General features: G+C 33.7%; 1 protein-coding gene across 1 annotated transcript in view; it reads right to left on the bottom strand.

Moving 5' to 3' along the window:
• Nucleotides 1–12,898, bottom strand: part of AGMO (alkylglycerol monooxygenase) — a 334,485-nt gene extending 321,587 nt beyond the window's left edge. The window contains exons 1-3 of the mRNA XM_081287289.1: nucleotides 12,650–12,898; nucleotides 11,043–11,173; nucleotides 1,624–1,775 (exon numbers count right to left, since the gene is read on the bottom strand). Coding sequence (XP_081143415.1) covers nucleotides 1,624–1,775; nucleotides 11,043–11,173; nucleotides 12,650–12,775 — 409 coding nt within the window. The 5' untranslated portion in view covers nucleotides 12,776–12,898. The remainder of the gene's footprint in view (nucleotides 1–1,623; nucleotides 1,776–11,042; nucleotides 11,174–12,649) is intronic.
• Between the last annotated feature and the right edge of the window lie 2,669 nt (nucleotides 12,899–15,567).

Here is a 15,567-nt window from a genome sequence, read left to right as displayed (position 1 = left end):
GGTTTTCAAAAAAATTTTTTTTAATGCCTGCCTCCTTCACTGGATTCAATTCAAAATATTCTAATGGGAAGCATACTTTAAATAACCTTGATTCCACATTTTTAATATGTTATTTTATTTTATTGCTCTTCCCTAAGTAAGAGCACTTATAATCAACATATTTTTTAAAAGTTTTATATTTGGGAATAATTTGTTGGGTCTTTGTTTCCTGTTATAATGGGCTTTCAAAGACTAAGCAAATTTGCAGATTTTCCAAACAAACACATCTGTACAGGACAGTGTGCTATTAGAAGGTTCCTGTTAAATAATACAATGTGAAGTCTTTCTGGAGTACCCATTTGTTGCATAGAATGTGAGGAAGATTGCCAACGAGTTCATTTTAGAAAACAACTGCTTTGCAGTAAAAAAAAAAAATAGATTACTACATAAACCATTTTTATTCTTAATCCTGTTGGACTTGGGTGTATTTTCTTGCATTTATACAAAGGGAAATGATGTCAGGAGCTGACCTCTTATTTTCAAAGACAAAGGTTCTTTTTCTAGCTTATATTTACTTTGAATTGTTTCAGTGAATTAGCGCTTCTTATAATTCCATTAAATGCACATGTTTAAAGTACTTAAATGTTATATTTAAGGTTCATCAGCCTTATGCATAACACTCAGCCACACTCCTCCTATTTCCTTCTCCTTTCCTTGGGAAGGATATGTGGTCACATGTACTCCTACACACATAACCCTGATCCGGGTCTCTTCGTTCCATCTCCCATCTATTTTTTATTATTATTCCAGGTTTCTTCCTCTTCCTTCCTTCTTCCCCACCCACTCAACCCAACCACCCACTGGAATCCTGAGTTCTGTTCTTCAGTAGTTTTGCAAAATTAGTACTTTCCCGCGGTTCCCCTCAGAACTACTTTGGCATGCCTTAGCTCTCCACAGAGACCACTTGCTCACCTTAGTTCTACAATCATCCTTAACTCCCACTTATCCCTATAGAAATTCAGACCCAGACCTGGTTCTTGCTTTTCCATTTCCCTTTTCAAAGCAAAATATTTCTTTGGAAGGTACAGCTAAGAATCCCAAAAGGCAAAATCATTGAACCAGTGCAGTAAGAGGGCTTTGTATTAAATGAGAATTTTTGCTAAACTACAGTAACACTGAAGTGCTTTATGGTCAATGCCTAGCTGATTGCATTTTCATTTGTAATGTGGAAATACTGCCAAGAAATTGAATCAAGCTCACTCTGACAGCACATGTTACCTAGAATTTCTTGCTGCAATACAACTTTACTAAGTGACCTCTCATAATTGAGAGGTTTGACATTCTGAGCAATCGTCTGTAGTCTGTACAAAGCATAATGTAATAAAACAATGGAAGCCAACCCATTGAAAAATTATGCATAACCATCATTTTCTAAACTTTTTAAAAATTAGAATCATTAGGAAAATGTACTTGTAAAAATTTTATATATTTTCTTGAAAAATGGCTTCAGATTGTCTCCACTTAAATTTTAAATCTTTATTATTAGTTTTATTTGTTTATTCATTCAATAAATACTTAATGAATGGCTGCTATTTATCAAAAGCACTTGAGCAAAAATTAACAGTAACTCTTATTAGTACTTACCATGGGCCATGCGATGAAACCAGTAGTAGGCAAAGTCTACTCCTAGAAAGGTGAGATACCAAGTCCATGGAGAATCCCAAGGCAAACTGAAGAACCTATAGTTCTCCCAGATATAAATGTAACTGGTCACTTCAATGCTCCTGAAAAACAGGCTGGAAAATAAGAGTGACAAGCATTTAGTGACAACCATTTTAGATACTCAATTTTGCAAAAATATTTCAGAAAATGTTTTTCAATTTATATAGCATATGTAAAAATTAAACTATTTCATTATGCTGCTTCTTCCTGCTATTTCATCACTTTTACAGGATTACTACATGGTATCAAAATGATTCTCATGATATTTCCTTCTGCTTCATAGCCACTATGGATGCTAGTTGTTTGCACTCTAAATTTCATGGAATTCAGGAGACCATTTCTTTCTCATGTCCTTTAAAATACTTTTTTTCATGAAACACCTATAAAATATACAAAACAACTATTTTTTGTTATTTTCATTTCTAAATTTTAATGAAGAACACAGTAAACATGGCTTATAAAGGAAGTATAAAGGGCAGAAAATATAGGGCATATTTTTAAGACATCTGCAAATTTCCTGCTGCCTTCAAATATGTTGATTTATAAAATTTACATTCAGATTAAAATAGCTTATTTCTAATTCTATTCTCTTTCCTCTCCTCCCTCCTTCCTCTCTTTCATACATAGTTAGGGTTTTGTAGATTATGTTTAGTATCACATATTATATTCTTACAGTATTTTAATATCTCACTTATGGAAGAAAAATTAGAGCTTTCAGAATGTTAGATATATACAAATATAGAGGTATAATACAAATATAGAGGTATACGAATATAGTTAAAATAGATGTATAAGCATAGCTAAAATAATTGTTTTAAAACTGAATAATAAAAAATCTGGATAACAGACTATGCCTTGCCATCTATTCTATTAAATGTTTTATTTAAATAACTTTCAAAAACATAAATAATATACATTAATTTCATATAGCATTTTAAAAATTTTTCTGCGATCAAAATTTCTGTAATCAAATTCAATATTAGATTTGACATAACCATTTGCTTTATTATCACTTTTATAAATTTGAGTGAATTGCCTTTTCCTTTTCTTTTTATTGTTATTAATCAAAAGCACTTGAGCAAAAGTGGTCATTTTATCTCATAAAGTTTAGTTATAAGTCAACAACAAATTTGGTTTTCAACTTTCTGTGAAATTTCTTAAATATTATAATTTCAGAGAAAAATCAAACCATCAGCTCAGATTATATTATTAAAATTCTTCATTTTAATAGTATTTTCCTTTATAGGTCCAGTTTCTATGAATTAGCATGTTTCTGAGTCATTTGGAGATCTTAGCCTTTATTCTTAACTTTATTCTTGAGTTCAATTATGATGGAATTTAATCATGATTCACTATCTTTAAAATAACCTCATATACTTTGTTTCAAGTTATTATCATTTAATCTGCAAACCAAAATATTAGATGACTTCACAATAGTATTAATATGCATAACTCATAAAATGTCAAGTAGTTACCATTTTGAGCAGGATTATACATCATCATATGTTAGAACTCAATTGGAAATTTTAGATTACATAGCTGTAAGTTTTACTCCTGAGTGAAGTCCGTAACCCAAGAAAATTGATCTTGCTTAATGCAATACCAACCTGAGCAATGCTCTGAATATGCCATAATCCCCTGATAAAGTAGCTTTTAGTCCTTCCATGGGACTCTTTCTCATAAAGTCTTGCTGAGGGTAGACCTCCACAAGTGTCAATTCCTAGACCTCACTATGTTGCCAAGAGTGTTTGTTTTTGAACATGTAGACAAGCAGAATTGGGACAAGAAGTCTGGAGTTCCTATGCATGAATGGTCCCTTCATGGGCCAGGGTATACCCTGACTCAGGTTCTCCCACTGAGTATGGAACTCTGAGGAATCTAAGAGCTGGAAATTTAATGACTACCTTCCAAGTTTTTATCAAAGATATCTGTCAAGGTGAGGAATAGAATAAATTTTATCTTAAAGACTGTTAGCTTAGTTGGTATCCCCATGTGTTACTAAGGCTATTGACATTTGTATGCTATTGACATTTGGTCATGAGAATTCTTGCTGTGGGATACTGTCTTGCACAAACATTTCCTCCAACTGTGAAATCTTAAAATTGCTCTCAATTGCAATTATTGGAGCATTACCCATATAAAATTAATGTTTCAGTCAAAAAATCATAAATACTGTCAGCTTTATATAGTTCAACCTAATAAAGCAGGGATTCTCAATCTTGAAACTGTTGCCATTTAGGGCCAGATAATCCTTTGGTATGAGGGCCTGTCCTGTGCATTATAGAATGTATGCCTTATCCCTGTTTTCTATCCACTAATTTCAGTAGCATCATTTCCCACAACATTTATGACAACCAAAATCATTTCCAGACATTGTCAAATGTTTCCTGGAGAGCAAAATTATCCACACCTGATAATCAGTGTTAAATAAAACAATGAATCAAGAAAGAAAAATTAAAACTTAGAAAATGCAACAGAGAGTTGAAATATCTACAGATTGTTATGTACAGTTCAAGTACATGGTATTGAAGCAGTCTCATCCATGGATTCATTCAGTCATTCAAATAACCCATATTAGGAGCCCACTAAGTTTCAGGCACAGCATGAGTCACAGGAGATATTGTCAAACAGGGCAAACATAATCACCTGCCTCATGGGGGTCTCTTATGTATATCATTTAAAATTTTTTTCTATCTCCTTCATGAATTCAAATGACAACTAAAATATGCATTATGGTACCAAGATCTCAATAAAAGAGGGTCCTGGAAAAAACTTTCTTTCATAAAGTAAATAGAACCTGTTTGCAATTGAAATTATTTATTTCCTGTACAGGTGCCAGACCTTGAGCAGTCACCCAATTTATTACTCTGTCAACTGACTTATTAGGGTTGACACAAATCTAGTTGAAATATGTCTGACATAGTATAGTCAAGCCTTTTTTTTCACACTTTAGCATGAAACAAACTTTCTTCAAGGTGAGGGAAAGAGGGGAGAAGCTGAGGGAGTTGTATTCCCTCCTTTCTCTCAGCAAGATGGATATAATACTGTTCCATTATTCATGTGAAAGACTAACCAGGCAGTCCCCACAATTAAAGACAATTCACCAAAGTGGATATAGCTTCGAAATGATTATCAATCTCTGAAAAGTCTTTGATTGCAGGAAATAGCACCTACATTCTCAAAACTGTTCCCACCAGACCCTGAATCAAAGCAAAAACTCTTTCCTTTTTTTCTCTTTCTAATTCCTCTGCTCCTTTATCCACCCTAAAACCCTATGTATGACTCTGTACTCTGGAATTCAAACTTGAACTCTCTAAACCCCTTCCTGTGAGAAAAGGTATGTAAAACACAAGTGTATATACATCATGAGCTTACTATATCCGACAAAGATGGAATATTGGGTAGCACAGGGTCTTGGAATTACAAATACTAAATACTCTTTATGCATTGTTTGGATGTGAGCCCCCAAAATGATCTCAATATAAAGAGACATTTGAAATCAAAATAGGCTCTTCTCCCATTGTCCTATTTCTTCATAGATTCCCCCCACTCCCCAAATAGAGGTAGTCTTGGATCAGAGATAATGTCTTTTGGCAAATAAAAGGTAACTCACTTATCTAACTAGTGTGATGATTCTTCATGTGTTTTACATAATATTTTCTCTCATTACTAGAACTTTGTCCAGTCAAAGTTCAGTTACTGTAAAAAGCTACTTAGTAAGGTACAAAGTTGCTATTTAGTAATGACCTGAGTTTTCAGATAAAGTTCATTTATAATGATGAGATTAAAAATATTCAATAAAGTTGAAATAAATATTATTTGGGAGTTGAGAATTTCAAGCTATTAGTTTTGAAAGTCACCTCAGCCTGAATCTACCATTACCAAAAGTAGAAATGTGACACTGAACATGTCATGCAGTTTTTTAGTACTTTGGGGTTTAATTTAGGATATGAGAACATTAGGATAAATGAGCCCTAATATTATCTAGCTCTCAGACACTCTCAAACTCTAATCAGTAAGAAAAGCAAGTGAAACTTAATGTGATGCTCCCATTGCAAATGGTTAGCATTTCAAAGCAACTCTCAAGAGTAAGAATTATGTTTCCAGACTTCAAGGCATCCAACAATTTATACTACTTAAAAACTATGACCATAATTGTGTTTACTGCCTGAGTTAGCCAGATTATGCAAAAGGCATAGAAATAAATTAGACATTTTTATTTTTAATAGCCTTGTCTTGTAAGCTAGAAAATAAATGAATATTTAATGGGACCAATTAAAAAGATTCTTTAAAAAACACTAGTAAGTAATAGATAAATAAGTATGAATAAATATTTTGAAATATATGCATATGTCCATATAATTATATACATATATTTTCCGAGAAATTTTATTATATATTTATTTCAAAATCTCTTAAAACTGACCCAAAAACTTGTACTGCCTTTCTGTAAAGCTACTGCCACTTTTGCTCCATCTAGTGGAATATTGATTTTTGCTCAGTAATAGTTAGATAATAAAACTTCGACCTCCCGAAGACAGATAAAATATGTACAGTGATTTCTTATGGCTAAATTATATTACAATTCTAAAATAGTCACATATAGTTTTTTTTAGAACCATAAAATTATAAACTTTTGTAAATACAATGAGGTAACTTTTTGGAAAAAGCAAATTTACTATATTCTTTACAGGAAAATGTATTACTCTATTGAATAAGCAAAGAAGGCTGCATAGAGGTTAGTCTCACAATAATCTTTAAAGTTACTAATTCACAACGAAGACAAAATCTATTAATAAGGCATCTAATGTAAAAATTAAGAGGAAATGAGGTATTCTTCCCAGAAAATGTAACCAACAAACCAAAAAAATATTTAAGTGAAATTTTCCTTATATGATGTCTTAAAAGTATTTAAAATTATTCTTTGAGCAAATAATCATTTAATATTAATAATAAGGTGCTATTCTAAACATTACCTTCATTCACTTATCTCTGATTGGAAAAGTGAATACTGCTTATTAAATTCATCATCCAAAATGATAAACACTCATTTGTTAGAGTCTAATGTTGCCAAAAGTAGTATTGCCCCATGGCTAATGTGTAGTATAAAAACCCAGTATACAATTTTTCTTTTTTCCCAGCCCCACCCTAAGGAGTCAAAAGTATTTCAAAGTAGTTTAATTTCCTCCTTTTTTTTTTTTTTTTAATGAACTGAAATGTTTTTGTCAGGAATGGAAAATTCCATAGCAAGCATGATCAGTAAAAATGTGCATATGTATGGTTGAACATTGCAGGAGCTAGCTCCATACTAAAAATTGGCAGCGACCCATACATATTAAAAGTGGAGTGTCCCCAACTTATTTGAAAATTTACCTACTTAAATTATCCCTCCAACCTATTGCAATTTGATTTATAATCTGCTGTTTCAACAGAATAAATGAACCCATTAAAAACAAACATACTGTAGATATTTATATCGGGAATAAAGCTTCTCTGGGGAGGATGCAATTTATGGAAGCAGAAACATTGGAAGGAAGTAACAAATTGAGGTCCTGGTTCTCTAATGAAGGATTGGAAATTGAGTTCTGGTTAAACAAGAAGGAAAAAAAAAGATGCGATTATTTTTCACTCGTTAACATTTAAATGAGTAGCAAAATATGTCACAAGTTTTAGATAGCATTTTTTAAAATAAATTTTGTATCTATTTTGTTAAATCAAATTTAATTTTTATACTTGTAAATTATGACAGAAAAGCAGATTATCTCCATGATAAATTGTGTTTAATTATGATAAATAAAAATATCTATTTATAAATTCAGGACAAAAATCTGATTAAGAAGTCTTCCTACCAGGTTTCAGAAGTGCAAAACAAATGGAGGAATACCCAGAATCTGGTTCTTGGGACAGATGGACTTTTATTACAGATCATGGTCTGTCCGACAGGCTTGTAAACAAGATATAATCTTGTCCACGGTTAAATATTTGAAAAGTGCAGCATGTTTCTTTTTTATGAATGTGATAAGTTCGCTATCAATCTTTAAGACACTTCAAATTTTATGTAATCATTTAATTGAGATCTTCAAATAAACATTGCTTTTCCTCAAAGTCTGCATACAACATTTCCATTCTATGAATGGCGAAGCGGAAAAACATGTTCACTTTGATTTCCACTTCTTTTTTTTTTTTTTTTTTTTTTTGTCAGGAGCCACATATCTACTTACAATTATTATCCAAAGCATAGCTTTTCACAAGTGAATGGTATAGTCATTTTTTTCTAGCAATTACATATTTTAAGGATGTGGCAAACTCTTGTTGCTAGCGTAGAAAATGAAATTAGTTCCTTGGAGAGGATGTGATCAATGCTGTGTTAATCTAACCCTCAGCTGTTAATGATTTGCACAGGGATTCCCCTTGATGCAGTGGCTTCAGCTGAAATACTAATTGTAAGAGTTGATGTCAGCTTCCCCTTCATATTCCATCCCCCGCCCCCGCCCAGAAAAAGGATTGAGTGGGGTGGACCCTGAGAATCAGCTTTCCATTTCTGCTTATACCTTGTCTTTGTCTGATAGTACAAAAATAAAAAGAGAAGAAAGTATTTTTATATTTCACTTTCATATAATTTGCTTTCCTCTATCTTCCAGGTAAAAGGTCATAGAATATGAAATTCTTTGCAAAACAGAAAACTACACACATTGCTCTTTATATGGCGGGGGTTGGGGGAGCACTTGCTGTTCATTTTTGAGATACAGCTATAGAAAATATTCGCCAAATTCAAGTTCATAACCTTTTACCTTTCTCTTTAAAGGGTACTGGAGTTAACAGTTTGTGTTAGCTTAAGGAGTGTTATGAGTAGTGGATAAAGGAAGAGAACTTCATGTTCTGTCCCTGAAGGACGGGTTTGTTTTGGTTTTGGTTTCTTTCTTTCCTTCTGTTTCCTTCTTCCTCCCCTCCCCCATCCCCACCCCCCATTTCTCTGTCAGGTGTAGAGGATGGAATTAGTGTGTTCCCTTTTTGTGTGTGTTTTTGTAAAAGTATGTATTTGATTTTTGTTTTACTTTTTTATAGTTCTGTACCTTTTCTGCTAAGCAGAAATATTGTACTGAGGATACAATGTGTGTTTATACTAGTTACAATGTTATGAAAAGAGAATAATCTAATTTGATTTGCAGTGGAAGTCAAACATGAAAAAGTAAAAGAAATGCTGAATTCATTCACTTACTGCCTCTCTATGCTCTTAACATTTTTACTTCGAATCAGTAAAATATGTGACCCATAATTGCACCTGCTGGGTTGCAGTTGCACCTTCTCAGTTATCAAGCGATTTGTATAGTTGATCAACCTTCTGATTTCCAATAACCTATACACCTAATTGTTTTCAGAATAAGTTACAGTAACAACTGTGATTTTTTTTTTGGGGGGGGGCGGCTACTAAGAATTGAACCACTAAGCCACATCCCAAGTCCTTTTTATTTTTTATTTTGAGACAGGATCTTGCTACATTGCTTGGGGCCTCACGAAATTATTGAGGCTGACTTTGAATTTGTGATCCTCCTACCTCAGGCTCCCAAGCTGCTAGGATCACAGGCATATCGCCACCACACCTGGCACAAATTGAATTTTTAAAATAAATAAATCTACATTCAAATCTACATATCCCTGAGTATACTGAACACATATATGTTCATTTATGTTCCCAGGAGATGTGTAATGGAGGAAATTGTCTATAATTTTAAATCTATCCTTAAGGTAAGCTGGGAATTAGCTGCAAATAACTGGACTATCTTCCTCTGATTCCAGCTGCAATGTTCAACCATACCAATGATTTTTCAGAGTCATTATTACTAAAATTATTACTAGTACTATATATATCTAACCTACTTTTCTCAGAGTAACACTTGAGAGATGTTTTAAGATCAAACTTCTATCTAGACTATATTATGAAATTATATGAAGTCACTTCACCTTTTCTCAAATACATTAAAATTGTACTGACATTTTTTTAAAAAAAATCCACCTTAGTTTCCCAGTGGGTGGTTCATAGAACATTCCAAAGCAATGAGCACTGGTCAGAAGTAAAGCTCTTAAAACAGTAAAAGCAGCAAGGCCTGGGAGGTTGAAATGAGAACATTCCTCAGCAGCCCAGAGTACAGGCTTCTGAGGACTGCTTCACCTCTGCTTCTTTGGCTAATCCTTATACAGTGAAAATGCCCTTCATTCATTGGGGTTTCCCTAATACATCACTAGTTACTCTTTCTATAAAGCAGGTCACTTATTATTTACTACTACTTACTCTTTTCATTGTCCAATTTTATCATCAACATGACACACTAAGAATACTATTTTCTAAACTTTTACCACATACCAGGCACCATTCCAGGCATATGAAATGAAACTATGAGATAAGTACACCTCTTATTCTCAAGTTGTATGCAAGTGAGCAGGGAGGGCTGGAGGAAAACAGGCCATGATCCTGCACCTGGGGTGATCCCGTACCTGCTCGGGAGTTCATGGGAACAATCTGGGGTGATCATGAGAGTTCATGGGACAATAGTGAAGTGCTGCCTAAGAGAGGGTTAGAAAATGGATGAGGCTTGTTGAGGAGAGTGAAGAAGAGTGACTTTTGTTTAGACAAAAGAATTGAATTGGAGGTGGCCACATGGATGGCTTTGCAGGCAAAACAAAGCACCTGTGGTGTGTTGGCTAAGCCACATAGCACAGCATGAAAGAACAAAGATGACTAAGGGGCAGGAAAATGGAGGGACCAAAAGCAAGGACAGAAAGGAAAAGCCCTCTGTTGTTTAGGATTTGTACTTTATTCTCAGAGCAATTCAGAACCAGTGAAGCATTTCTATTGGATCCAGATGATACACATATTTGGCTGCCAAAGGGGTCATACTAGAGGTAGGACTTTGAGACTTTGTAATAGTCCAGACCCTTAAATGACTTGCCTGGGGAATGCTGCAGCTCAGGGAGCTATCTGTGTGAATTATGCTAGAGCAAAATAAAAATTTCAATAGAAAATTAGAATATGACTTAGGGCTTGAACTACAGTAATGCAAGTGCAAAATTTAAGGGTGTGCCAAGAAACTCAGAAATCAAGATAAATTATGTTCTAGATTTTTAAAAAAATACCAAGAAAAACAATGGCAAAAAATGGCAAAAATGTAAATAATGACAGGAGCTGAATTCTTTGAGGAAATACATGGAATTAAGCAAGTTCCCACATAATAGGTACATTTCTCTTCACTCTTGGAGATGCTAAGGGGTTTTGTTTGTTTTTTGTTGTTATTGATGTTTTATTTATTTTTTAAAAATTATTGTTGCTAAATCATCTAACTTACCTTGGAAGCCGAGACAGAATACCTGCCGATAAGGATGTTAAAACATCATCCACGCGACTTAATGGCTTCCCTTTGCAAACCCAGCTGATGACCAGTTCAAGCAGCATAAAGGAAATGAAAACTGGAGTAGCCTGGAAAGGAAATTACAAAGAAGAAAGGCTATGGTGTTTGATAATGAAATTCTTCCATACTTTCTGATTAGTCCTTCCATAATTGGGAGACCGAGCAGGAGATGTGCATAGACCTATTTTAGAAGATCTTTTCCCATTTGATGGGCAAAGAGATCTAGTGTATTTAGGGCATACACTACATCTGTGGTCAAATTCTAACATCAAATTTGAAAATTAAATATAACTATAGACACAACTATAATAATTGTGCCAGGAAAATAATAAAAGTAGGAAGGACACATACCAAGTTCCAGAAAATACATTTAAAATAAGTTAAGTAACCAGAAGTTTATCATATACCTATGACTGAGTAAGACTCACTTTAAGAGCATTTCCTTAAGAATGAACCTGTTTCTAGTTATATATATATATATATATATATATATATATATATATATATATTAGAATTACTTCTAATGATGAAATTGAAAGAGTAAAAACAATTTTCTTCTGAGAGTCTTAGAGAATAAGGTAATTTTCCATCTTGTTCAAAACACCACCAAAATTTCATACCTTCAGTTTTAATTTTATTTTATGCAATTATTATTTTTTTATTTGTATATTTATTTTGTTTTATTTTATACCATTAAGGCTGTAGTATTGATGAATAAATATTAGATTTTGTTTGACATTATAATATAAATAATGATTTATGAAGATGAGTAACACAATTCTCTTTAAACATAAAAAAGAAAAAGCAATATTGAATTTTGAAAACAATATGGGTTTCACTCATTTGGAGGCTGATCATGAGTTGTGAAGTTTTCTAAACTGAACTTTGGAGAACATACTCTCTGATGTCATCTTTTTCTATTCCTGGCTTAAACTAGCAAGTGTGGTAGGAACTACTTGTCAGGGTGGGGAACTTCAGTATTCAAGTTCTAATTCTGGATATTTCCACTTCCAATCATAGCCAGGAACCAAAAGTGAAAAGTGAGCACTTGAGAGTTTCAAAGAAAACTTGGTTCAAGTTCAAATCTAGGAAGTCAGAGTTGGACTGAGTCAAGCTGCTGCATATCCTTCATTCTGCACAATTCTACCTAATTAAAGAGGTAATACTTTTTTGGAAGTGGTGGGCAAGTTAAACATTTTAAAATAAAAATTTTTACAAAGTTTATTGACGTGGTGTAACTGTTTGACACTGAGTTTCCAACTGCTAAAAGCACAATGCCATGGTGTCTAGGAAAACTTTTAAATTTTTTATCATATTCTAGAGTAACATATAAAGGAGGGGATTTATAGACAAAAATGGATATTGTATGAGAATTTAATTCAAGTAGAAATTCTTCTTTTGCTTTATGCCTTCAAGAAATTGAATTATTTTTATTGGAATGTAATAATTTGAAGAATGAAAGAGAACAAATCCCCAGGACATGTTTACCTTACTTCTTTCTTATTAAGAAAAGATCCAGATTGCCTCCTTCAGTATAGTCTCACCTTTTTTACATAATCAGGCACCTCTTCTGGAGTTTGGAATGAAGTTTCATTGGGCTTCATCATGTAAAACATCATGCGAACACCCTGGGAAACGGAAACATCCTGTTGGGCTTCTGGGTTCTTCATTCCTGCCCTCCTCTGATTCCCAGCTGGAGAGTATTTGGGATTCAGTGGTTGAAGCCAGAGGGTGAACAAAGAGGACGAGATGTGCAGCACAGCACAAGCCTCTGTCAGGAACAGCTAGAGACAAAGCTCCAGAGAGAGCCCAGCCAGCAGCAGATTCTGTGCAGACAGGAAAAACCAGAATCAAGAACAAGTTCAGAGTTCACTGGACACCATCCCAAAAAGGGCGTGTGGGGGAGGAAAGGGAGGACTTATCCCCCAAATCAAAGACTCACAGTGCAGTTTGACTGTAGCCAGAGTAACTGAGCATCAAAAAATAGAAAAGATTTTAAAATAAAACGAAAATAAGAGTGTGCCTTGGAAAGAAAAAGCAGGTAAGGAGAGGTGATAAAGGATGAAAGTTCACTCTGGAAAAGTGGATGGAAGTTCAAAAGTCAGAGCTTATCAGAAAGAGTATTTTATCTCTCCTAGTTTTGAAATTCACAATGTGTTTAAGTTGGTAGCCTCTTCAAAGACCCTATTTCATGAAGGATCTGGGTATTCTACCTAATGAAAGCTCCAAAGTCAGTAAGCACTGAATTTGGGCTTGTTATGTATTTCTGGATCTCAATCCAGTTAACTTTCAAATGTTTGCAATCCAATTCAAGAGCATTTGGTTTTCTACATAAGCATCATGGCTTCTCTATTCTCCTAAGCACTTACAGAAGAAGCTGCCAGCTGCTGCTGTGAGACCTTGCCTCTTTCTTCTAGAAAGACCCTAAGTGATTGTACCTTTTAGGTAGACTAGAGGGTAATTAATTTTCTGCATCTCCAGTGAATATGCAGTTCATGACAGAATAGCCTCAGCCTTTTACCTCAAAGAGTTGTGATCATCTTTAACTATTATCTCATCGTTGAAACTGTTACTTAATGAAGTTATTGATACATAAACATGTTTAAAAAAATAGAAACTATAGATAAGCAACAAACAAGTTACCATTCAGAGACACTATTAACATTTTAGTACATTTTACTCAGTTCTGTTATAATATCACATATGGGCGCCTAAAAATCACCATACTATAAACAAAAAAGTATGCAATACAAATCACAGGATTTCTGAGAAAAATAAGATTAGGGCACAATAACCAAAAACTTCATAATTACCAACAAGAAAAAAAATATTAGAGCCTAATAAAAATGGAAGCACATTTTTACACATTGCCTGATTAAGACATCTATAAGTACTAAACTAAATATAGGGTTTGCATTGAAATAGGTCTTAAATTTGTGGAAATAGACTGTGGAAGTATTGCAGATTATAGTTATGATGAAGTGTTAGAAGAAGAATTATCTGCAGTCAGACAGAAAATTATAATATCATGTACATATATGTGGATGTCATAGTCCATGACAACATATGTGAACTGAGAACAATGGAAGGAGTGTAAGAGAAGTGTGCACATGTGTGTGCATGAGCTCAAACTTTGTGCATAATAACACCATTCAGGTTTTCAGTTCAAAAAGGATGCAGTTTTAAAAAAGCACCTGCTGTTTTTCTCTGACAGAACTACAAATCAGCAAAGATGCATGCTCAAATTTTCTAATCATGTTGCAACAGATTTTCATTTCAAAGCAAGCATTACAGCAGAATTGTCTTTGCTTTCAGACACTTTCTGTTACAAATAAAAATGTACATGTTTTATTACCTGTTCTTAATTTTTTTTGAAATTACAAATGTGGGATATGACAGGAGAAAGAAAAATCCAAACAACATAGTTGTAAATAGAGTAAAATTTAGAGCACCCCTTCCCTCAAGTCACACACACATCTCTTCCTTCAGTTTCACAGGGATAACCTTTCTTCTTAGGAGATATTTTTTCATATCATTTTTTCCCTACGAGGATAGTTGTTATGGTAATCATATAAATGTATTTATACACATATGTGGTTTGATTTTTGTAATGGGCTATATTAGCATATCAACTCTCCTTCTTTGAGTTAACAACTTATGAGGAACATTCATTCTTCCATTCAGTATATGGTTATGTAGCATGTTTTAAAAATATTTTTTAAGCTAAAGGCTGAAAGAGGTGTGTGTGTTTGTGCATATGTGTGTATGTCAACTAGCTCAAAAATCATTCGAATGTATTATGTTTACGAAATTTAATATGAAGATTTTTTTATGGAGATTACAGAAGAAGTAAAAAGCCAAGCAGCAATAAAGAGGTAATCTAAGGATTAATATCAATAGAAAGCAACCAACATCATTAAGCCCAAGGGATACAAAGGAAGAGATCATATTATTATAGCACAGGGTTTGGGAAGAATTGGGGAACATTGGAACCACAGGGATTGCCTAGAAGGCCCAGAGCTTCAAATTTTACAATTATGTTACTTAAAAATAATTCTTTCCAAGACACTATTTCAGTTCCTCTTTTATGGCTATTTCTTATCATATAGCTTCATGTTTTCTTTCAGAATGTTTGCAGGATTTGGTTGCTGTTCCTTCAATTGTCTGGAATTTGGTTTTGTATGTGGTGTGCAGTGGTTATTCCCTTTTCTCCCTTATCCTGGTGGATCACCATGGACATTTTCACATTATACTTCCAAATACCTGGGCTATTTCCAGGTTCTCCACTCAGTTCCACTGACATATTTATCTATACTTGTGCTAGTACCATGGTATCTTAATTACTGTCCCATCATCATAATCTGATAACTTTGCAGGAAAATTTCTTATTCATGAATTTCATTTTTCAAAAATTATAAGCTATCGTGGCACATTTGCTAGAAGGAATCTATTTAAACTATTA

This window comes from Spermophilus citellus (assembly GCF_964194105.1).
Source record: "Spermophilus citellus genome assembly, chromosome: 3".
Classification (NCBI taxonomy): domain Eukaryota; kingdom Metazoa; phylum Chordata; class Mammalia; order Rodentia; family Sciuridae; genus Spermophilus; species Spermophilus citellus.
The sequence above is the reverse complement of the archived record's forward strand: the minus strand, read 5'-3'. Positions and strand labels throughout refer to the sequence as shown.